The sequence below is a fragment of the Triturus cristatus genome, chromosome 6 (assembly GCF_964204655.1).
Source record: "Triturus cristatus chromosome 6, aTriCri1.1, whole genome shotgun sequence".
Lineage (NCBI taxonomy): Eukaryota > Metazoa > Chordata > Amphibia > Caudata > Salamandridae > Triturus > Triturus cristatus.
In genome coordinates this window covers 1,665,591,528-1,665,616,409 of record NC_140589.1, presented here as the reverse complement: position 1 = coordinate 1,665,616,409, position 24,882 = coordinate 1,665,591,528, and the positions used below count along the sequence as shown (strand labels likewise).

General features: G+C 47.4%; 1 protein-coding gene across 3 annotated transcripts in view; it reads left to right on the top strand.

Moving 5' to 3' along the window:
- Window positions 1–23,913, top strand: part of UBR2 (ubiquitin protein ligase E3 component n-recognin 2) — a 1,393,714-nt gene extending 1,369,801 nt beyond the window's left edge. For all 3 annotated transcript variants that reach the window (XM_085612829.1, XM_085612828.1, XM_085612830.1), the window contains 2 exons: window positions 13,910–14,011; window positions 23,187–23,913. In XM_085612829.1, the coding sequence (XP_085468955.1) occupies window positions 13,910–14,011; window positions 23,187–23,328 (244 nt within the window). In that variant the 3' untranslated portion in view covers window positions 23,329–23,913. The remainder of the gene's footprint in view (window positions 1–13,909; window positions 14,012–23,186) is intronic.
- Window positions 23,914–24,882: the final 969 nt, after the last annotated feature.

Below are 24,882 nucleotides of genomic sequence, written 5' to 3'. Positions count from 1 at the left end.
TGGTGTGAAGATTTGGCAGATGCCAGTAGACTGAACATCGCCCCAATACTTGTTTGGTCTCTCCTCCTACCGTGGATAGCGAGGAGGGAGCCTCATTTGCAGTGGAGGTGAAGAGGGCTGCTGAGGTCTTGGACCTTCAGCTTCCCTCCATGGCTTTCAAGGCAAACGTCTTGACAGTGGTGCTTCAGCCAGGAGTCACTCCTTCTGAACCGCTTCTCCCTTTCAATGAAGTCCTCACAGACGTCCTACTTGGGTACTGGTCCAAGCCCTGCACAGGGACTCCTGTGAATAGGACAATTGGCCTCCGCCATCACCTGCCCCATGGGACCCAAACTTCCTCACCCAGCACCCCACCCCGGAAGCCTCCACTTCCAAACTAAATCCTGGCACATTTCCTACCACTCAACCGAAACGGGACTCCAAGAGGCTCTGGATACATTAGGAAAGAAGATGTATTGGATAGAGGCATCTGTCCATAGATTCTTTACCTATGAATTTCCCAGGCATCAGACTCGATCCGAGGGATTTTTCTTCAAGCAATGCCCTTGCGCGCCGGTAGGTTGCATCGGTCTGCTCCGCGTGACATTGTTGGCATCGTCTCTGCCGTTGTGACATCCACTTCGCCTATATAGGCACCACTTTGGCGCACTGACCTTTTTTCCTTACTGTGCCACCAGCACTGATCTGTGAAGAGAGCTACCCTCTGTCACTTTTTGACATGCTTTTCTCGACCTTTTGTCGAGCGTTTTGTGGTTTGTAGGTTTTTACCAACATGTCAAAGCCGACTTCTGGAGTCAAACCATGCAGCGCCTGCCACTGCGCCATGTTGGTGAAGATCTGCACTTGATTTGTCTGGTGCCTGGAGCACAACCAAGACACAGAGTTGTACTCCGACTGCTGGGCCATGGCTCCGAAAACTTTGAGGGAGCGATTCCTACAGCTGCTTGGAGCCTGTCGCTCACCACCGCATCGTTCGCCCCGGATGTCTCTTTCTCTGTCCTAGTCGAGAGGAAGGTCCGGGCACCGCTCTGGGAGTCCTAAGTTCTCATCCTCCCACTCGAAGTCATCGGGTAAGTCAGGTTTCATCCGAAGTGATGGAGGAGACTCGGTGCTCTAGGCCTCATACAGCGGGACCTGCGCCTGGGCTAGCCCTGCGCTTTCCATCCTTCCTGGGATCCGGAGCGATCCCTGCCCAGCTCAAGGAATTTTATGAAGCCATGTGCCTCATATTTGGGTAGCTTGACCCTCCTGGTGCGCCCTCCGGCCCCAAGGCTCACAGGGGGTTCAACACCGGCGGCTCCGGCCCCTGCGCCGATGTCCCCCCTTGGATCTGGTGGTGGGTCGGGAACGGCATTGGTCACGCCACTGTGACCTTCAGCACCGCCCCGTCGCTGAGACTCCTGACGCACTGTTGCCCCCTTCAGTGGCTCCAGCCCCATTCTTATCCCCGACGACCCGGATCTACCAGTACCGATTCCATCGCCGACTGCACCCTTGGTCTTAGGTCGGTTCCTCAGCCTTGTTTTGACGGCTAGGAATGGAGGAAGATTGGAAGGGGTCACTGGACCCTTTTAAAGCCCAGTCTGAGCATGAGAGGGACTTTTATAAGGAATTGGGTGAGGCCAGTGGACTGGATACCTCTCCAGATTCTGACCTGATTTCTCCCCCTACCATGGCTACAGAGAAGGGAGCTTCATATGCTATGGTGGTGAGAAGGGCAGCTGATGTCCTGGACCTTCAGCTCCCTTCATTGGAAGTCAAGACAAACATCTTGACAGAGGTTCGGCGGCTGGGTGTCTCCTCCTCGGAACCCCTCCTGCCATTCAGCGAGGCCTTGATTAAGGTCTGTAGGAAGCTATATACTATACCAAAGTAAGGTATAGTGTGCACAGAGTCCAGGGAGTCCCTAAAGGTATAGAAGAGGCTAAATTAAGAAAGTACAAACAGCTCTCTTTGTGGTAGAGTTGGCGAGCAGTTAGGCTTATCCAGAGGGTGTGTTAAGCATTTATTGTATTCACTCAATCAAGACTGATGACACACACTCAGAGACAGAATCCTGACCAATTGGGTAAGTATTAAAAAGGTATACTTGTAGTTTATTTCAAGAGCCAAGCAGGATTTAGTGAAGGTAGGTAAAATATACTTTCAATTGTAGACCTTTACACAGAAATGCAATTGAGGTTGGATTTGCAATTGTTATAGGTTTATATCACTTTAAAATGGAGGTTGAATTACACAGTAGTTCTTTTCAGATTACTTTTTTGTTACTTTTGGATTACTTTGAGCACTGGGGTGGTATGTCTAGATAACACACCTTAGGATCTCACAATACAGGGTAAGTAATCAGTTCAACACTATATTTTAGGCCCAAAATCTCTTAACATGGGTTCCTATGGGAGAAAAGTATTAGCGGTTTCTCAGGTAAGTACCTAACTTATGAGTGGGAGTTTTGGGGCTTAAGACCAAGGTTCCCCAAGGTATAGATGGGCACTTGAAGCGCACCACCAGGGGCACTGGGGTGGCCGGGTGCAGAGTGCAGGGGCCCAATGTTAGCCAGTGGGGATAAGGGGGCCTTCAGTTAGGGACTGCTGAAAAGCAGGCCACTCTGGTGTGAGAGTAAAGCTCCTAGGGCTAAGGTCAGCACTGCAGGGGCCAACTAGCAGCACAGGAGTTGCACTACTAGCAGCACAGGGGTGGCAGGGTGCCAAAAGGACATCGTGACCCTATGCTTTTCAATGAAGACCTTCAGTTCTGTGAAGTTGCTGCAGGCTCGGGCAGGGAAGTTTCCTGAAAGCGACCACCTACTGTAGAGGTAAGTTGGGATCTTGGTGGATGCCTTGACGCCATTGGTTGGGCCACCCAAGGCCGTGGGGCATCGGGTACAGGAGTGTCTTCTATCATCCGGTTTTCTTACCAGCTCCTGTCGTGGTCTGGGGACCCTTCAGTTTGAGGCTGCAGGTATCGTCTCAAAGCTTGAGGGAGGTCGGGTATCACCAAATTCCAGGTCAGGATTGCTGGGGAGACCTCCTTGTGGTGTTGGGCCACTCAAACTCAGACTCTGGGCATAGGGTGCAGAGTGGTGCAGAGTCGCCAGAATCTAGATACTGTGGAGTCTTTGCTTGAGCAAATCTGGAGCTCACAGGAGACAGAGTCTGTAAGATGGTTGAAGGACAAGTCCTCCTGGCTCTGGGGGTTGCTGGCTGCTTGATTCGCTGGTATTCTTGCTGTAGGTAGGTCGTAGACGGAACAGGCCGGTAGGGCTGTGGCAAAAGCAGTTGATGTCCTCTTCTTCCTGGGTCAGTACGGCTCTTTGGTCCTTCTTTTTAGGTCGAGGGACCGTCCGGTCTGCCGAAGGCAGAACCGGAAGTCCGGAGATCTTATGTTTCTTAGAGTGGCTATTTAGCCCGCCTCTCTTTTTGCCTCTCCTCCATTGGCTGGCTTCCTAAACGGAGGCCAGCCATTGGAGGAGAGAGCCGTCCCTCCAAATAGGCTCCGTCTTTTTCAGATTCGGGGGCGTGTTCGGTGCTGTTCTTTCCACTTTTTAGCCACGCCCTTTTTAGAACAGCAGGATCACGCCCCCGAATCCGAAAATGCCGCTGCCTTTCTCCGAGGCATTTCTGCTTTCACCTCGGAGAAAGGCAGTGGTGTGCTTGTTTCCTCCTGTTGGAGGAGAGGCAGCGAAGGGCACCCGAGAAGCAACAAAAGGCCTGCTTTGAGTTGAACTAACCCCGCTTGTGTAGCACTGCCCCCTCTCTGCTGTCCCTCTCACTGTGTGTAATTAAGAACACATTGATTCACATTGCAGCTGGCTGCCGCTCTCTATGGCCTTTTGGCGTCGTGCCCCCCTCTCGCAGCCCCCTCGGTACCGCGACCTTTGCGAGGGTGAGACGTGGGGCCTTTCATTGTCCGGGGCTCGAAGTGGCTCATGTGTAGTTCATTATTTCCTTGCTCGTCTGGCCTTTTCGGTGTCATAACTCGAGCTCACTTCCATTTTATTCCACTGCTTCTGGCTGCCACGGTGAAAGTAAATTCTTTTGCTGACGACAGCGTCGGTTTGCACGCTTGACTGGCTCGATTGAGAATCTGGAGAGTGTGTGTAGATTGAATCTTTGTAGGTAGCAAGTTTCCTTCATTACGTGTTCGTAATGTATCAAAAGTTGTTTTTTCTCTTGGTTTGCTTTTTAGATTATTTTTTTTAGGGCAAAGTTTGTCTGAACGCCTTGTCAGGGCTGGAGTTTTAACCATGTTTCCCTGTTGCATGGATTAGAATGCTGAAACCATGCTTAAAATGTCTCTGTAAAGAGCAACAATTTGAAAGTAAAAAACTAAAGAGGGCATTTTTTTGAAAGCCCGTTTCGGAAATGTTTGAACAGTAGCAAAAACATCTGCAGCCTGGGTGTAATTCCTTTGCTGTGTGAGGAGTGCACAGAGTTTTATTACACCTGTAACGTTTTGAGTAGTTATTTGGCTACGCATAGTTCGTGGACTTTTCAGCTTTAACTGCATTTGTACCCTAGCATAATTTTCCCATCACACTGCCAGTATTTCTCACAGGTGTTAGTTGGTGCTGAAAATTGTGCTCTTTTTCTTACATCTTTAAAACTGTTTAGAATGCCACTGACCTGTGTTTTTTTTGCCCTCACAACCAACAACTCAGAAAATGTGTGAAAGTCCCAACTTCCACCTGAAGATCTCACGTGGTGCTTTTGTCTGCCTAAATCTATTAATTGCAGTGCTTGCATAAATGGTGGCAACTTTGGGAGAGAGAAAGTTTGCTCACCCACAGTTGTGTCCTGGTGGCTCGGTGTCCTCGGTTGACGCTCGCAATGTGTGATCGTCTGCTGCCTTCGCTTCCTTTTCTGCCAATTTTAGAGCGTTTAGAAACGGGCTGCCTTCATTGACCCCAGAGACCTGAAACCCTAATTTCTTAGGAATTGACAATGTTCAGAGAAGAAGCAGAAACGACGCCCAAGATGTGTGCAAAGGAACATTTTCAGGGATTATCCCGACTTTAATCATATATGCGATGCGTTAACACACAACAAAGGGTCATTTTCTCAAAGCGATTTTTTTGGGGGGTTATATTGATTTTTCAATAATTTTGGTTATTTAGTTACCATGTTTGTAATATTCGAATGGACACAATACCATCTACACATGCCTGCACGAGTAGAATCCATTTTTTATTTAATTTGATGAACTTTCAAATCCTATGGGGTTCTTAATTCGTGACCGTGTAGGAAGTATCATACAACGGTATTATCTTTATTTTAAATGTTTTTCCTTTTTTCCACCACATCCTACCTATCAAAATACAATTTCAACATTTCGCATACGAATAGTAAAATATTTATTTTTTCACAAAGGAAGGTGCACTCAAATAACCAAGTCCAAATTGATGTGTATTCCAAAGATTTTCTCTTGATCTTCGTATTTATTAAAGAAAATAGGCAGCCAACGCGTTTCGTTCCTAACACACAGGAACTTCTTCAGGGCATAAAGTAGGTAACACAAGTAATTCTATTCCATATTCGTAGAGTCAGGGGAAACCCAAATCACAAAATCGTATCGCACAGTAGGTGTGTAATAGCACATCCACAAGTTTAAAAATGAAGGCAAGATCTCTTTTTACTAATACGTCACGTGTCATACACAGTATTCAATCAAGTTGGTTAAGAATCCATTGTTCAACGTTTTTTGCTGTGCTGTTCCTCTGCCGGTTATCATGCCGTCGGATTCCTTGAGAACACTAGGATTAATTGGTCCAACAATGGATTCTTAACCAACTTGATTGAATACTGTGTATGACACGTGACGTATTAGTAAAAAGAGATCTTGCCTTCATTTTTAAACTTGTGGATGTGCTATTACACACCTACTGTGCGATACGATTTTGTGATTTGGGTTTCCCCTGACTCTACGAATATGGAATAGAATTACTTGTGTTACCTACTTTATGCCCTGAAGAAGTTCCTGTGTGTTAGGAACGAAACGCGTTGGCTGCCTATTTTCTTTAATAAATACGAAGATCAAGAGAAAATCTTTGGAATACACATCAATTTGGACTTGGTTATTTGAGTGCACCTTCCTTTGTGAAAAAATTTTTGGTCCTGCCCTGCATCTAACAACGACGGATGCTGGAAGTTGTTGCACCACGTACACAGACACAGTGTACTTTATTAATAAGGAAAACAGTAGGAATCTAAGTGCTTAACCTTGGTCCGTCGTTGGGTTTGCTTTGTTCATGTAGTAAAATATTTATATTCTATTTTTACCTTTTAATGTTGGCGCTTTTATTTTTTGGGAACAGAAGAAAACACAACAAAGTTTAAAAAAAAAAAAAAAAAAAAAATGTAAAACCATTTACTATGTATGTGCGTGTGTGTGTGTGTGGCTGTGTGTGTATGTGGCTCTGTGTGTGTATGTGGCTCTGTGTATGTATGTGTGTGTATGTGGCTTTGTGTGGGTGGCTCTGTGTGTGTGTGGGAGGCTCTATATGTGTGTGCGCCTGTGTGGGTGGCTTTTTTTGTAGGCGGCTCTATGCGTGGGTGGCTGTCTGTGTGTGGGTAACTGTGTGTGTAGGTGGCTCTGTGTGGGAGGCACTATTTGTGTGTAGGTGGCTCTGTGTGGGTGGCTCTGTGTGTGTGGGTGGCTCTGTGTGGGTGGCTCTGTGTGTGTGGGTGGCTCTGTGTGTGTGGGTGGCTCTGTGTGTGTGGGTGGCTCTGTGTGTGGGTGCAAATGCAATAGGTCTCGCATTTGAGAGTGATTAAGCTATTGACATTGTAAATAACAATGCCGTTTCTTTAAATGTTTTAAAAACAAAAACAAAAATAATGCCAATAGCTCTAACTTTAACAATGCCGAGACCATTGCATTGTAAATGCTTGTTTCTTCCTTGAATCTGAGACGGCAAGTTTCAGGGTTGCCAATAAATACTAAATGTAGGGGTTTTAAAGGGGTCTGCAGATCAGGACCAATTGGTCCCTTCCTTGGGGTGGTACACCCCTTATTATGCCACCCTCCGGTGGGAGGGAGCATAAGCCTCTCACTAATTGGCTAAGTTCCCCATCTTCAAGATGGAGGGGACTGAGATGTGTGCTTCACCTTGCCATCCCCACCTGAGGTGTGGGGTTGGCAAAGGTGGGCATATTTCTCTAAGCTTGGTTTTCCCGCCAACTCTCCTGCACAAAGTCAGGGCCAGAACCGGTGGGAGCCAGTTGCTGGGGGCAGCAAAAGGCAGGGACAGCTTCAAAAGGCAGCAGGCCTTTCAAGCTTCCCCTCTCGTGGACCCAGCCTATCCTGGGGGAGGAGGCATGAAACCTCTGCCCAGGATGGGCTTTGTTTCTGGACCCAGAGAGTGGAGACCCAGGGGTCCAGAAACCTGACTGGTTGTGGCAAATGGCGGGCAGCCATTCAGGAACCCCACCAGGTCTGTTCGATTTTCAGGGGGCATCTCTAAGATGCCCTCTGAGTTCATTTTACATTAAATCTAACACTGGCATCAGTGTTTGTTTAATGTGCTGAGATGTTTGCTACCAAACTTCCCAGTTTTTAGTATACCCATTATAGAGCTGTGGAGTTTGTAATGACCAACTCCCAGACCATATACTCTTTATGGCTTTACTACACTTACAATGTCTAAAAATGGGCTTAGACACTGTGGGGCTACAGGGCTCATGCTACTGTACCCTCACCTAAGGGCTAGTGCACCCTGCTAGAGGGGTGACTTACCTGGGCCTCAGACAGTGGGTTGCAGGCATGGCACACAGGGATGTTTGGCATGTCACTTTTCTCTGCGCCAAAACATGCAGCCTGCAATGTCAGTGAGTGGGTGTTTAGGACCAGGACCCCTAAGGGTGGCACAATAGGTGCTGCAGCCCTAGAAGCCTTCCCTGGTCACAGTGCCCTTGGTACCCATGGTACCTCTTACAGGGGGCTTAACTGTGGCTAGATATGTGCCAATTGTGGGTACAAATGTACAGTCTTGGGAAAGAACACAGGCCCTGGAAACCTAATTGGCAGGGACCCAGGGTACATCAAGTTAGGTTGCATCAGATGTCAGGCAAAAAGTGAGGGGTAAGCATGCAAAAAGGGGCACTTTCCTACAATGTCCTTCTGTGAACCTAATCCAAGCCCAGCATAGGGGCTCCTGTGAATAGGATAATCGCCCACTGACATCACCCTGCACCAGGCTACCTAAATTTCCTAATCGAACGCCCAACCCCGAGAGCGTGGTGGTCCAATCCTCAACCTCCCAAGGTGTGTTCCCTTCTGCACCCTGAACAAGTAATACAAGAAGCTGGATAGTTGGGGTAAGAAAATGTTTTCTTCAGCTAGCCTTGCATTGCGGTCGGTGAACACTGCATGCCTGTTGGGCCGTTACTCCCACTCTCTGTGGAAAACAGTTGCACAAGTGCTGCCACTGGTCCCAGAGGAGACCCGGGCCATCCTCTCCCAAGCAGTATCAGACAGGAGAGATGCAGTAAAGTTTGCCATTCGTTGTGGGCTTAACGCAACCGACTCACTAGGCTGAGCGATGTGATAGACCATGGCTGTTCAACGCCACGCCTGCCTGAGAACTTCTGGCTTTTCTGGGGATGTCCAGGTTTCCTTCATGGACATGCCCTTTGATGGCACCGTCTCTTCCAAGACAAGGCAGACACTGCCCAGGAGCAGTTTAAGGACTCACTGGCAACAGCCACACTTCCCCATTTTGCTTTTCACCCCATTCGTGCCTACGGAAGGTGCTTTTAGCTGCTCCAGCCATACCCCAGCCACAGGGCCATGTAAGTTCAGCAACCTCTGTGGCCACGGCTTGTTCTGACCCTGTGGGTCGGGCAGCCAGAGGTCAGGTCAGTCTGCCACCCTCCTGCAACCTCATCCTCCAAACCCTTCTAGTCCTGCCCTTCAAGATCATGTTCGGCCAGTTGGTGGCAGGATCAGCCATCACCTCCACTAATGACAAAACATCATGTTGGACAGATTGGTTCTTCAGATAGTCCGAAGGGGCTACCCCCTCTCCTTCAAGAGAGACCCTCCTTTCTTGCCTCCAACTTACGACCGGCAGACTTGTTCAGGAGGAAGTCATGACTCTCTTGGCCAAAGGAGCCATATAGAGGATTCCTGCACCAGAAGTAGGCTGTGGTTGGTATTCCCACTACTTTCTGGCCCCGAGAAAAAAAAAAAAGACTGCGGCTTATCCTAGATCTACGAGCCCTCAACTACTTCCTCAAAAAGAAAAAGTCCAAGATGCTCACTCTAGCTCAGGTTTGTCTGCCCTGGACCCAGGAGACGGGATGGTAGCTTTGGACTTGTAGGACGCCTATTTTCACATTCCCGTCCTGCATGCCCATCAGCGCTACCTGTGGTTTACGGTAGGCCATGGGCATTTTGAGTTCACTGTGCTCTCCTTTGGCCTTACCAGCACTTCTTGGGTTTTAACCAAGATGATAGCGGTGGTAGCAGCTGATCTGTGCAGATCAGGGGAGCCAGTCTGGCTTTTGAAGGTGGGCTCGCTCCAAGCTGTTGTTTCCCAACTCCAGACTATGCCGAACCTCCCGCATTCGCTGGGGTTCCCTATCATCGTGCCGAAGTCACACCTGACTCCCTCTCAGATGCTGCCTTTCATTGGAGCTGTTCTGGACACACTGCAGTTTCGGACCTATTCTCCTGCACTGGATTTCAGTGAGAATGACTCTGAGGCTGCTGGTCTTCATGGCCCCCTGCATCCTGCTAGTGACACGTGCCAGATGGCATATGCAGGCTCTGCAGTAGGACTTGAAGTTCTAGTGGGCGGAGCATCAGGGGAATTTTTCCAATGTGGTCCAGATCTCAGAAGGAACTACACAGGACCTGCAGTGGTGGCTGACCAACCGCAATTGGGTCAGAGGCAGGCCCCTCTCCCTTCCCCCTTTCCCAACTAGACTACACAGTTGTGACAGATGTCACTCCTGGGATGGGACAGCCATCTTGTAGAGGTGGAGATCAGAGGACTCTGGTCTCCGGCGGAATCCGGACTTTACATCAACTTGCTGTAGCTCTGAGCGATTCACTGGTATTGAGAGCCTTTCTTCCTTAAATCGAGGAAAAGCTGGTTCAAGTGTTCATGGACAACCTCACTGCCACGTGGTACTGCAACAGGGCGGGGTGGGGTCGTGGACCCTATGTCAAGAGGCCCTGCATCTCTGGATGTGGCTAGAACAGCAGGTCATTTTCCTGGTGGTTCAACACCTGGCAGTTTCTCTGAACACCAGGACAGACAAACTCAGCCATCGATGCCTAGCATGTCGCGAATGGCGTCTCAATCCGAAGGTGGCGCAAGGACTTTTTCAGCAGTGGGGAGAACCCTGGTTAGATCTATTCACCTCCGCCTTGAACGCACAATGTCAACAGTTTTGCACACTAGAGTTTTCAAGGCAGGACTCGCTCAGCAATGCTTTTCATCTCGAGTGGAGCTCAGGCCTTTCCGCCAATTCTACTCCTGTCCAAAGTGCTCAAGGAGATCAGGAGCTACCGGGCCCAAGTCATTCTTGTGGCTCCAGACCGGGCGCAACGTCTGGTATCCCGAGCTTCTCCAAATGAGCATCGACCCTCCAATCTGGCTGCCCCTTTGGGAGGATCTTCTGTCGCAGCAGCAGGGAAAGCTCTTCCACACGAAACTGTCGACTCTACGACTTCTTGCGTGGAGATTGAGCGGTGCAGTTGATAGCATTCGACCTTCCGCCTGAAGTCTGTAATGTTATTTTGGCAGCCAAGCGTCCCTCCACCAAGACTGTGTATGCCTACTGGTGGCACAAATTTGTAAGCTATTGTACATCCTCTTTCTGCTTCCCTCTCAAGTCCTTCTCTTTATTTTGACCCTTGCCAAGCAGGGTTCTGCTCTAGCACTCAAAGGGTACCTTTCGACCATATTGAGGCTGCCAGACTGTAGAAGGCTGGCTTAGTATATGGTGCACACTCTAAGGAGTGATGTACCTTGCATTAATCCAGGCAACCCTTATGGTGATTTAAGTGGTCTTTGATAACCATAGAAAGCTCTCAAAGTAGTAGCTGTGGCGAGCAGCCTTCAGGCTTTTCTTGAAGTAGGGTAAAGCAGCTTGTTTTACCACATTTAATCGACAGTGTAGATTAGATGACAAATTACCACACATTGTTAAGTCTATTTATTACACAATCACACACTGGTATATCTCCTACCCGTAGTTATCAACAATATACACTTCTGGATGCTTCAAAATAATCAGGTAAGTAGCACAAATATACACTGGTCTCCAGGGTGAGACCAAACCATATATTAAGAAAGTGGATTGTGAACTGCACGGAAGAACAGGACTTGGACCAGAAGACTCAAGGAGCTGGAGAAACGAGGAACCACCGAGGTAATTACCCAGGAGCCCCACGGCGGAAGTGTGCAGAGTGGAAACACAGCCTCGTGCCCAATGGAAGTCAATAGAGATGTCCCGTTTGCAGTTTTAAAAAAGAAGGACCCTTCCCAGGGGACCCTGAAGAAACCCTTTGGAAGACAGAAAGTTGGAGAGCCACCTCATCTGTGGATGCCCCAGGAACCTGGTTACCTGCACCAAAGAAGCCAGGTGCATAGGGGTGAAGTGATGTCAGAACCTGCCATAGACGACAATCGGAGACTTCGAAGAAGATGCTTCTGGAGAAGCCTGTGAAGGAGTCCGGAGGAATCCAAGGGAGGATTTTTGAAGGGTAAAACCTGCAAGAAGAGGGGGCAGAGTCTATTCCACTCAGAGGTGACCTGGAGGCACAGAAGCACAATGCCCATTGATTTCCGGAGGTTCAGGAGTGAAGATGGTGACCTTGTCGCTGCAGCTGTTAGAACCAGGTGACGCTGAGGAAGACAAGGGCCATGCAAAAGCTGTCCGACGTCAAATGTTGGTGTCTAGGTGGTCGGTGTCCGGCTGGAGCACCAACAAGCCTTCATAGCCGCAAATGGCATGGAAAGTGAAAGATACAAATGTTGGGACCAGCAAGATCCAAGGGTCTCTCCAAGTGCAGGAGAGTCAGAGCAGGCCCCGAGCAAGCAGAAGAGCCCACTGAAGCAAAGTAAGACCCTCAAGAGGACCCAAAGGCACAGGAGTCGCAAGGGAACTCAGGCAGCTCATCAAAGGAGGAGGCCCACGATGCAAAGGATGAAGTGAGGATGCTCATCTTCGAGGGGTCAGGCTGGAGCTTCTTGTAGCCCGAAGATCTCTGTAGTGCAGAGCCAACAAGCCTTGGCAACGGCAAGTCGGCGCAGTGCACAGGGGTTTGGTCCCAGCGGTTCAGACGAGGGATACTGTCCTCAAAATTGCAGAGAAGACAGGTCAGGCCTCCAGAGAGTTGCAGAACCACCACCTGTGTTGCTGGGCCTTGGGAAGTCCGTAGGACGACAGGAGCAGCAGACTGGTCAGCTTCATTGCGGTGTCTGCAGATGCAGGAGAGTGATTTCTTCACTCCAAGGGAGATTACTTTGGATGTCCTTCTGGAGTACCTGGACTAAGCACAGACACAGATGACGCAGAAGACTTGAAGAACAGGGAGACCAGGAGCAGCAAGAGTCTTCCTTAATGCAGTCTTGATTATAGTCAAAGTTCAACGACGTCCAAGTTTCCAGACAATCGAAAAATGCTTGGTTTCAGAGGTGAGTCTTTTTCTGTGACGAGTCTGAGGACGCACCCGCAGGGGCGTCACCACTGAAATCAGAAATGTTTGAGCAGTACCTCTTCACGCCGGCAGGTGGAGCTGTGTGCAGCTCCGCACTGATGCCGTCCTGCTCCAGAAATATACTTATGGTAATATTTTTTCAAATGAGGTAACAATATTCCTATGAAATTGTTGGCAGTAAAAAAAACATTACGATTGTTTCGTCAGCTGTGAGATTTGTTTAAAGCTGAATTTTCATCTTCCTCATGGCTTATTTATTCCAATCACATATGATTTAAAGCTGAATTTTTATCTTCATCATGGCTTAATTATTCCAATCACACTATGGGCTTCTAACGGTGCAAATAGGTGATGTCTCAGACGTCACACTGTACTTACAAAGAGAAGTTGCTTCGAGGGAAATCTTCTAAAAGGTTAGCGATTAATAAGCAACGGGAGGAAAGTTTCACCTGTGACCTTTGGTGAAAATGAAAAGATAGACTGAAAGGAGAAGGTGATGATAGAGACTTGTGACTGCACGAACTGACAAACTGGGTAGAAAAGACTACCGTCTAAGACAAGCAATACCCCGCACAGACCGGCTGTGGAGAAACCAAGTGTGAAAATAGGGCTTCCCCTGTTACTATACCCATATATTCACACTTGTTTTCTACACATTTGTGTATTCATTGTTATAAGTATGCAATACTGAACCTTATGGACAGTTTAACAATATTGAAGAAGTTTGACTGAAATAGGGTCGTTACATCACATACCAACAATGGCAGTTTTTTTTAAATTAAACTAGCTGTTATATAAATTGATATGTATATATTTATGATCATTTTCTGCTCTCTTTTTGATATAAATACAACATTCCATTTTTATATTTATACTTCGATGCCTCCATTCTATGCAGTTGCCTAAGTAATTAGACCGCTAAAACTGTCCCTGGGCCAGACCTTAACATGATGGAAAGGTTGGCATGTGGGAAGAAGCAGCAATGAGGAACATTCATGTTTGTCAATAATTGGATGGCTTTTGGGTGCAGATGAAGCACTGTTAAAAAGGAGCGATTTACTAATTGTCATCAATGTAAAACCTTTGCAGAACTGGTTTCTTTTTTCTGAGTTTTAAGGAATTAATAAATGCTGTTGTTTTATGTGCCTGACGCAGGACAATCTTATGTCATTTAGTATTATGTGTAAGGGTTTACTGTTAGTGTAAACTTTATGCAAGAAAATGCTTTCTTTTCATACAGAGTCCGAGAATGTCAGGTGTTATTTCTAGCTGGCAAGACGAAGGGGTGCTTTTACGCACCTCCTTATCTCGATGACTATGGTGAGACTGATCAGGGACTCAGGTAAGCAACTTTTAAATTTTTTTATATAAATGCAGTCCTCCTTTCGGATAAAAGTATTAACCTTTTGATGGTCCTGAACAGAAATACTAAGAACGAAACAGGTTACATTACCTAGATTAAGATGAGCGTATATTAACTTCAACTAGGCAGAACTCTTTAGTTATGCTAGATTTGAGGATGGATTCAAACTATTTGCATTTAACCTGATAATACATACAACATGTTGGAACATATATCTACGTTGTCACCGAGTATTTTAAAAGCATAAAGAAAAATGACTGGTGCTATTTACACCAGTCTTCTAATTAACGGATTCCACTTAATTTATTTGTGTCTAATAATATATTCTAATTGATACAGGAATCTTCTTTTGCATCAATAGATGCAGGAGAGGGTATGGTCACGGAGAAACTTATGTCGCTGTATCTGGTCCATTGGGCCCATCAAGGAGCCACCTTATGGACAGGATATCAGTTCTTTTAACCCGTCCGCCATCAATGCTAGGATCCTGGTGTTTACCTTTGTGTGGATTTTCTTTGCCCTACTTTATAGTTTTTTCAGTCCAACCCTCTGAGCTGTTTTTGCAGTGCTCTGTTACCTCTAAAGTTCTGCTTCACATCTGGTGACAGTGGCAGAGATCAGGTATGTGTGTCCAAACCTCATTATAGGTATTTGTGGTGCCTGAAGTTGGTGTCACAACCCTAAGATCTGCTCACTAATGTACAGAGAGACCAAGCTGTACCAGCTTCATGGTTGTAAGCCTTCTTCCAAATGATCGTATAATAAGTAGACCCAGCACGCCTCTCCTGTCCTTTTCTTACACAAAATAAAATAAAAACAAGCATTAGCAAAGCTAACAGGTCCGTCTATAATGCAACCATACAGAAACTTCAACGCTTGAAGGTCACCAGAAGAGGACGCTGGATTCGGTCGGCGCCTGAAGTGATGTCAGATGGTGCCACCGAGCCCATATAGTGCCTACAATGGCGAACCAACATCAATTCCCTTTTTTCCGCCTCTTCGGCATGGATCCAGAGCTCCTTTCCTGAGGGAAATCTTTCCTCAAATTTTTTAATGTCAGAAATAACGCGGTACTTTCTCAGAATGTCTCTTCAGAAGAAATCAGGGTTTAAACCTTGCAGGAAGTGTGAAGGGCAAGTGTCCATCACAGATCCCCATACCATTTGTTTATGATCCCTCGGAGCTGACCACAACACCAATGTTTCAATATTCAAGCGTTAGCATGAATCCTAAGGAGATTGAAGAATGCAAAGCCAAACTGTGTATGGCTTGAGTCAGGGACAATAAACGGCACAGAAAACAGTCTCACCATCCCCAGAGTCTGTTGGCGTCTTCCGTGAAGAGGTGGTACAAACACAAGCATAAGAACAAGAAGTGGCTTAGAGGTAGGTCTCTGCAATGTCCTTTCTCCAACAGGACCTCCATCCGCAGAGTTGGAGCTTGTTGCTGATACTCCAGAGGATCCTTCACGCAGCCCTGCTTCCCACACGGAGCCTGCTCCTGACCGGCCACCAGTACCTATGCTAGCAACTCAGGTGGAGGCGCTTACCCATGTACTTCATAACTTCCTGGCGCTGGGTGCGCGGCCCCACGGCTTTCCTTGATGCAATGTATTCCATCTTTGCAAAGGCACCCCCCACACTCCTATGGGAACAAAGGAACCACAACATGTTCCACACTAAATGGCCTTCGGCCCATGCCTGCAGAGCTGGCACCATAATGCTTTAGCCTGGCACTTAGTTTCATGACGCAGAAACCGGTGCAGATTTTGCCAACTCCACCACTTCCTCCAGCCCCTAATACGGATCCACTGATGTCACAGCCTGAAGTCGAACCACGCCTAATCTCACGTCTGGAGGCCAGAGGGTTCTGTAAGAAGAGGTTGGAAGGGATAGCCTCCTTAAACGTTTTGGCTCAGACCCATTAGAGTAGTATGCTGACAATCCTACTTTTCAAAACCCCCTGGAATTTCATCGAATGTCCTCTGCCAGCTGGCTAGAAACCTCCCCAGAACTTGGTAATGAGTACCCGGACCTCCTACTCTGGAAGTGGTCTCACTCCACAAAGTACTGTTGAAAACTACTGAGGTGCTGGACCTGAAACTGCCTACCCCAGAGGAGGAATCTAATGTCCTCACAGAGGCTCTACTTCCTTCCGTGGTTCTAGCAGAACCACTTCTCCCATTCAGCGAGGCTCTGCTAGACCCTATATTGTCTTACTGGGAGAAAGCTTCCTTTTCGCCAGCTGTGAATCGCCTGTTGGCCCGCAGGTATTCTTTTTCGTTCAGAGACACAATCTGGAGGCACTTTTCAAATGATCCACTCTGACAGGGAATCAAAAAGGGTGGAAGCTTGGGGGAAGAAAATCTTCTTGGAAGGAAGTCTAGCACTGCAGTCCCTTAATACCAATTGTCAGCTCACACAATATACTCATGCTTTATGGGACATGGCACAAATGCTCTTACCTCATGTTGTGTCCAACATCAAAGAACACTGTCAAGAGTGTTTAGGACAGTGATGGCGGTGGTCGCTGGCCATCTTAGGAGCTCGGGATATCCGTATTCACGTACCTTGACGACTAGCTGCTAAAGTCAATCTTGAACCAACTCCAAGTAACGATGGACGTCCTGATATCATTGGGGTTCTTCATAAATGAGCCAAAGTCCCACCTGATTCCTCTGCAGAGACTTCCATTCATTGGAGCAATCCTAGACACAGTGGAGTTCAGGGCTTTCTCTTTGCTACAACGAGTCCAGGACATTCGGGCTATGATTCCACTGTATCTGGCTTGCTTATGGATCAAGCACTAAGGCTTACTGGCCTTTTAGCCTCATGCATCTTCCTAGTCACCTATGCCAGGTGGCATATGTGTGCTCTGCATTGAGACTTGAAGCTCCAGTGAAGGCATTCCTGCGGACAACATCCAGAACTCAGAGGAGACAGCCAAGATTTCTAATGGTGGCTACTCGACACAGTTGGTCCAACAGTCGGGCCCCTTTCCCTTCCCCATCCATTGCTGATTGTGGGCAAATGCGTCACTGCTGGGCTGAGGTCATCTGCAAGAGGTGGAGATCAGAGACTCTGGTCTCTGGCAGAGGGCTGGCTTTGGGTTCCTCACTGGCATCGGTGCAAACTTAATGTCTAGCACTAAAATCAGCATCAGTATCTCAAATATCATGGACAACACCAACACTGTCGGTGGACGAGCAACAATTTGAGTCTCTGACTCCAAGCTGACTTCATCTTGACCTAAGCCACACCCAGATTTTAAAGCCAATTCAAATTTCATCAGTCTCCGAAACTATTGCATTGCAGTGCAGCTGCGCACGGACACGCTAGACCAACCTTTTGGCTCGGGCACTGACCAAAGCCAGCGTTATGGAGATAACAATGGGGGGGATAGGGAAAAATGTGCCTCCCTTTATGACAGTTGTTACATGGGACCTACAGAATGCCTGTGGGTTGGATACCTCACCTGATACTGGGTTGGTGTCTCCAGCTACAGAAGAGAGTACATCTTTTGCTATTGTGATTTGGAGGGCTATTTGGGGTCCTTGACTTCACCTCCTTGTTATGGAGTTGAAATCAAATATCCTCAAAGAGGTCCTCTAGCCTGATCAGGCACCAACCGAATCTTTAAATACCAGGAGGGACGAGCTCAGCAACCAACACCTAACGTATAGTAGTTACAATCATAGGTGGTGCCAGGCTTCTTCCAGCATTGGGGAGAAACTTGGCTCGATCTCTTCTTCGCTGAAGAGAACGCTCAGTGTCATCACTTGTGTGCCTACGTTCCCAAGACGGCTTTCCCTCTGAGATGCATTGTGCCTTCAGTGGAACATGAAAATCCTGTCCACCACCCTGCCACTACCTTTCCTGCCCAGAATTCTAAAGAAAATCTGCAACAGCTGGGCACAAGTCACCCTAGTGGCTCTGAAGTGAGCCAGGAAAAAGGGCTACCTGGAACTTCAGGGCCTGAGCATGTGTCCTCGGATCAGGTTGCCATTCTAGGAGGATCTTCTGTCACGGCAGAAGAGCAGGGCCTTCCAACCAGGCCTGCATAAGTTGCACTTCCATGCGTGGAGACTGAATGGTGTCCGTTGATCTGTGTCGCTCTTCCTCCTAAAGTCATTGATCTAGTCCTGGCAGCCAGTCATTCCTCTGTGAATTCAGTGTATGCTGAGATACATTTGTGGCTTGGTTCTGTACCACCAAGATAGACCCATTGTAGGCCAATCTGTTGGATGTATTGAGTTCGGGGACAATACTGACACTGCCCTTGGATGTTTCAAGGAGAGTAGGGCTATCTCGCGCTCTCTGGACCTTTCTACCCAGCCTCGCCAGCAACAATTCCAGCGCTCCTTTCGTGGCTTCGGCTGAGGTATCGCTTACCGCTACCCTGTCCCACCCCAGAAGGGAACTCAGCAGTTTTGCGACAGCGTTGTTGTGAACACCGCCCCCACAGTCAAAGTCAGTGTGCCATGAATGCCACAGCGCTCCCCTGCAGCCCCACCAACCAACCCACTTTAGTGTACACTTCCAGGATCACAGCCACCTGGTGGATGCAGAATCCATCAATTCTTTCCGGACTGGCAAGCGATAACATAGGACAAGTGGGTCCTTCAAATTGTTAGCAACGGCTAAGCCTTACTGTTCCTTCTGTTCTGGCCACACCTTCCACCATCTCCCCAGCAACTGACGGAGAACCATCTCTCCATTTTGCTGAAGGAAGTACAATCTCTTTTGGCTAAAGAGGCTATTGAATGGCGCCCAGTGCAAGAAGTTGGACGCGGTTGGTATTCCTGCTACTTTCCAGTGCCCAAGAAGGATGGAGGCCTTCAACCTATTCTAGATCTGTGCCCTCAACTTCTTCCTTCGCAAGGAGAAATTCAGAATGCTCACCCTGTCCCCGGTCTTGTATGCCCTCGACCCTAGAGACTGGCTGTGGTGTTGAACCTGCAGGACGCCTATTTCCATATTCCCATCCTGCCAGACGTTTGGAGCTACATGCTGTTCATGGTGAGAGATGAGCATATTCAATTTACTGTGCTTCCTTTTTGTCTCACCAGTGAAGGAAGTGACCCAAATAGGGTCACCCAGGTCACTCGCGACCACCTCTCGGCCTATCTAACAAATGAGCAGTCAGTCAGACAGAGAATACAAACCAAAGTTATTTATTAGTATTGCACTCCAGCGGGGCCCAGTCTGACCAGCGTCCTAAGATGACTGCCGAGGGACTGACTACCCCCAACAAAATGTCAGATATTATAAATTTCCAATTCCCCCAAAACACGCCCAGACTAGAAAATTCCAGTTCAGGCAACAGCGGACAAATGTGGCAAACAAGGATGAGCCATGGTCCTGGGGCCATGTACACGTTATCTGAGCTCCAAGGTCAATCAGTCCGTTCCTACCATTCTAAAAGGTGGGACGAGCCTATCTAACAGCGAAGGTATGCCACAATAGAAAGTTCATTCCTTAGTGCAGCGAAACTCGGCCTTGAGAAGCACAAGCTGAGGATACATCAAGACAATTTTCAGCTGAGGCAGTATGAGACTAAAGCTTAGTTTCGATCATAGAACAAAATGGCAGCTACAACTAAAATGACGCCATGAATGCTAACTTAATACAGAACGAAGCATGAACATTACGATAATAACATTTCAAGCCTAACACAAACGCCCCTCATGTGTTCACGAAAGCGATGGCAGTGGTAGCAACGCATCTTCGAAGGTCAGGGGTGCAAGTCTTCTCCTTCCTCGAAGACTGGCTGTTAAAGTTGGGCTCGCCCCAGACTACGACAAACCTGTCATCCTTGGGGTTCACTATAAACGTGCCAAAGGCACACCTGACTCCTTCCTAGACACTTCCCTTCATCTCAGCCATTCTGAACACAGTTTGATTTCATACTTTTCCCCTGAGAAAGAGAGTCTAGGATATTCAGGCGATTATCCTGATCTTTCAGCCTTGGTCCTGGATTTCAACGAGGTTGGCTCTGAGACTGCTGGGACAGATGGCCTCTTGCCTGGTCAAGCACGCCAGGTGACATATGTGGGCTCTGCAGTGGGATCTGAAGTCACAGTGGACCCAACATTAAGGAGACCTCTCCGACCATGTCTAAATTTCATAGGAGACTGCAAAAGATATGCAGTGATGGCTACTGGGCTGTAATTGGGTCAGTGACGGGACACTCTCCACCCAGAGTTGACAGTGGTGACAGATGCAGCCCTTCTGGGCTGGGGCGACCACCTGGAAGAAGTGGAAGTCAGAGGCCTCTGGTCTCTGGCAGAGTCTTGGCTCTATATCAACCTTTTGAAGCTAAGGGCAATCCACTTTGCACTAAAAGCCTTCCTACTGTCCACCAAGGGAAGGTTGGTACAGGTGCCCACGGACAACACCACCGCCAAGTGGTACTGCAAGATGTTTCTTGGTGAGGTCAAGGACCCTGTGCCAGGAGTCCTTGTAACTCTGGAAATACTGTGAGCGCCAAGGAATCTTCTTAAAGGTGAGCCTCCTTGTGGGTTCCTTCAATGCAGGGGCGGACAGACTCAGCCGTCGGTGTCTAACAAATCACAAGTGGCACTGACACCTAAAGGTGTCACAAGGTCCCTTCCGCGAATTGGGAGAACCATGGCCCAATCTGTTTGCCACCTCAGAGAACGCTCACTGTCAGCACTTCTTTGCTTTGATGTTAAGAAGCGTCTCTCACTCTGAGACACATTCTGCCTTGAGTGGAACTTAGGACTCCTGTATGCCTTTGTGCCAGTACCACTCCTGCCCCGAGTTCTCCAGAAGATCAGGACAGACTGGACCCAAGTTATCCTAGTGGCTCAAGAATGTACAGAGAGTATTGTACCCAGAACTCCTGGGCTTAAGCATCCATACTCCAATCAGGCTGCCCCTCTGGGAGGATCTGCTGTTGCAGCAGGAGGGCTGGATTCTCTACCTCGGCCTCTGCAAGCTCCACCTTCATGCATGAACATTAAGCGGTGACAGCTGAACACCCTCAACCTTTCTCCAGATGTTGTTGAAGTTATCTTGGCAGCCAGGCATCCCTCGACAAAAACTGTATACGCCTGTCATTGGAACAAATTTATGGTTTGGTGTGGGACTTGCCTGATGGACCCCCTCCAGGCTAAGCTGTCAGATGTCTTATTATTTGTTCTGTCTCACACCCATCTAGGCCTTGCTCTGGGCACAGTTAAAGGTTACCTCTGGGCCATCTCTGCCTTCTTATGGTTGCCTGATCAACCCTGCTTGTTCAAATCACCTGTTATGCGCTTCTTGAAATGGCTACAGTATATATTTCCCCCTAATCCGTTTCCGATGACCCAGTGAGTCCTCAATATTGTCCATACTCACTTGATGTGCAGTCCATTCAAGCCGCTCCATAGTAATTCCCTGCAGCTTCTCGCCACCAAAACTGTGTTCCTGGTCGCCGTCAACTCTGCAAGGCATTTGAGTGAGCTACAGGCTGTGTGTGTGCATCCACCCTAAACCACCTTCTTTCTCGATAAGTTGGTTCTGCAAACTAGGTCATCCTTTCTCCCCTAAGTTGTGAAGCAGTTCCACATCTGTTAAAACATCACTCTGCCGGCGTTCTATACTGGGCTTCCCCCCTCTAAGGAGGAGGAGAGACTCCTTTGCTTAGAACCCCAAAGAGTGTTCAACTTCTGCATCTATCTAGCAAAGACCACTGAGTGGATGATCATATGTTTGTGGGGTCGTCGGAGCAGAAAAGGCAAGGCTGTGCAGAAGCATACCATCTCTTGCTGGTTTGTGCTCTGCATTAAGATCTGTTCCGCATTGACAAAGAAGAAGCCTCCTGGAGGACTGCGCACCCATTCCACCTGGGTCAGAGCTTCTTCTACTACTACATTAGCACGCGGAGTACCTGTCCTAGACATCTGCCAGGTAGCTATGTGAGCGTCCCTCCATACGGTCATGGAGCACTATTGTCTGGACAGCCAAGTCAGTCGGTTAGGGCATTTTGCCCATTCTGTGTTGCAGGACTCCATTTACAGTCCACCTCCCATTAGGTTCCGCTTTGTTACATATTCAAAAGTTGAGGAGTCTGTGGCAAGAAGTCTCTATCAGAAGAACAAGTTAGTTACCTTGAGTAACAGTCTTTCTGTTGGAGACTAGCTGCAGATCCCTCACCGACTCTCTCATACAACATATTCAGTGATTGAACTCTCTCCTTTACTAATAAGATCCCAAGTATAGGAATCTGCACACTGGTCTGATTTGCTTTTGAGCTTCACGTCTGGAGGCTTGGACAGTCTCAAAAGCAACTGATGTCTGCGTGCAGGAGTGGAGCCTATATACCCACTGCACGCCACTTCCGGAGCAGTACGGTGCCAGTGTGGACCCGCTCAGTGCCACCTTCTGCCATGCAGAGATACTGCTGAAAAGTTTCCAGGTCCAGTCTGACACCTGGCGAATATTCATAAAGTGAGGAATTTGAGGCTAGACAGAGTCTACCAGAAAGATCGTTATAGAAGGTAAGTAACTTGTTCATTACCCCCACACAGGGGTGAAAGCTCCCATGGGGTGGAGATGATTAGTTTAACTTTTTTCAAAAACAAACTCCTGCTTTTGGAGTTTGTTTTTGAAAAATTAAAAACATGTACAAGTTTGCCAAGCTGTTGTCCTGCCTGACTGGGTCATCTGTCAATTATTTACAACATTGACAGAAACTGCCATGACTGAGGTTCCTGCCTCAGTCATGGCATGCCCCAAGCAATGGCTGACGGGCATTTCTTGATTGACAGGCTGTCCCTCAAGGCGATGGATGGATTTATTCCTTCGCCCTGGCAGACATTATTCGATCCTCCAAATTCGAAATGTACTGTTATTTTGAATCAGATGTAGAATACAAACAAGCTTTCATATACCCTACCTTGAGAGGCTGAACACCTCCAGTGAGAAAGCAAGTGGGTCCTGGCACATCCTGGCCCTGCACAGCCTGATCCTTTACCAATTTGACATTTCCGTACAGGTGTTTTGTTCCTCCTCCTCTGCTGTAAAACAGACCGTGAATTTATGTTCTGTAGTTAGACTTCTGAATGATTATTTTTACAATAGTTGACTTTCACTGTTAGATAGTGGTCTGTTTCAGACTAACCACCATGCATTTTGTTTCTGTTTTTTAGAAGGGGAAATCCTTTACATTTGTGCAAAGAGAGGTTCAAGAAGATTCAAAAACTGTGGCAGCAGCATAGCATCACGGAAGAGATCGGACACGCGCAAGAAGCAAATCAGACATTGGCGGGCATTGACTGGCAGCATTTATAATCATTCAAAATTTTACACTTAATTGTGATCTTTTTTTACCATCGCTTTGGAAAAGAACATAAGAAGTGAAAGATCTAAGTGAAAAGAACTTTTGTTTTCAACTTTTGCTTTCCTGTATAGTCCATAAAAGGCAAATTCCAATGATAAAGTTGATAAAGTAAATATGTAAAGCGCATATCGTTAGCTGATTTGAACTGTATTATTTTCAATGTAGTTTCTAAACATGTAAAAAGTCATGTTACCATGGTAACTGAGGAGTTTCTATACTAAGGTCTCGCTATTTTATTTTAAAATCAGGTCATGCTTTCTTTCAAACCATGAGAATTATTACAGTTGAAGCTGGAGCACAGACCCAGCAAGATCATTAACTTGCCATCCTTCAGTTTACTCACTAGTATTTCTGATCACAAGTTAAAACAGATACGAGGGACCCACATCAGATACGTTTTCGTTGCTCTAAATTCTTTTACGTTATTTATTGTTCTGCATTTTGTACTTGAAATGTTGTGAACACAAGTTGTAATAAAGAGAAAATATAACTGTCAGTGTGTATCAGTAAATAAACTTTTACACTCAAACCTTAAATATTTAAGGTATTTCTGTGTCATATTTTGTAAACCTTTTTCATTTTCATTTTTCACGAAACATTGTAGCATTTGAAACTCAAGTATGATGTACCAGGAAGTTCATATGTCTGCATGAGCACTTCTTGTAATAGTGAAATGTTTTTCTTTTGCCTTAGGATGCTTACATCTACCTGCAGAATTCTGCAGTGGTTTTCAGACTGGTCTGGAAAAGCTTTTCCCTGTAATAGGTCTCAAGCGCCACCTGGTGACGCAATGTGGTTTCAACTACTACTCCACCTCCATACATGATGACACCAAAGTTTATTAGGCATCAACCGACACACTGTTGCTATTTTTTTTCACACCTCAAAGATGCAGGCCCAAAGCTCTCTCTCGCTGCCTGACCAACTAAATCCCTTAGCATTCCAACAGCAACTAAGTAAAATGACTATCTAAAAGAAACCGTTAGTTATAGATTCCTTACCTTAGAATTACCCCTAGGCGTCAGACTGAATCCGGCAAGTTTTTTGTCAGCAGTACCCCTGGGCATCGAAAGGTGGCGTTGGTCGGCTCCGCATTCGCTGTTGGCGTCGTGGTCGCCGGGATGACATCGCGATAGCTACTTAGACGCCGCCCTTACGCACTAACGTCAGTTCTTTCTTTTTCTATGGCAGCCAGCGCAGATCCGGAGAGAGCGGTGCCTCCAGTCACTTTTTGACTGACTTTTTGTCGACTTTTGTCGACACCGTTTTTTAGTCTTAGACTCCTGGTGCACGTCAGGGATGCCCGGCTTCTAGGCTTGCGGTTCCTGTAGTTGACTGATGTCAGTGACGGATCCGCACCGCGTGTGACTATTCTGCCTGGAGCGCGACCACAACCCCAAGTCGTGCTCTGACTGCCAGACCATAAATCCAAAGTCTTTGCGGGAGCGGTCCCGAAAGCTTCTCGAGGCCCGACAATTGGCTCCACGCCGTTCCAGGTACCGGTC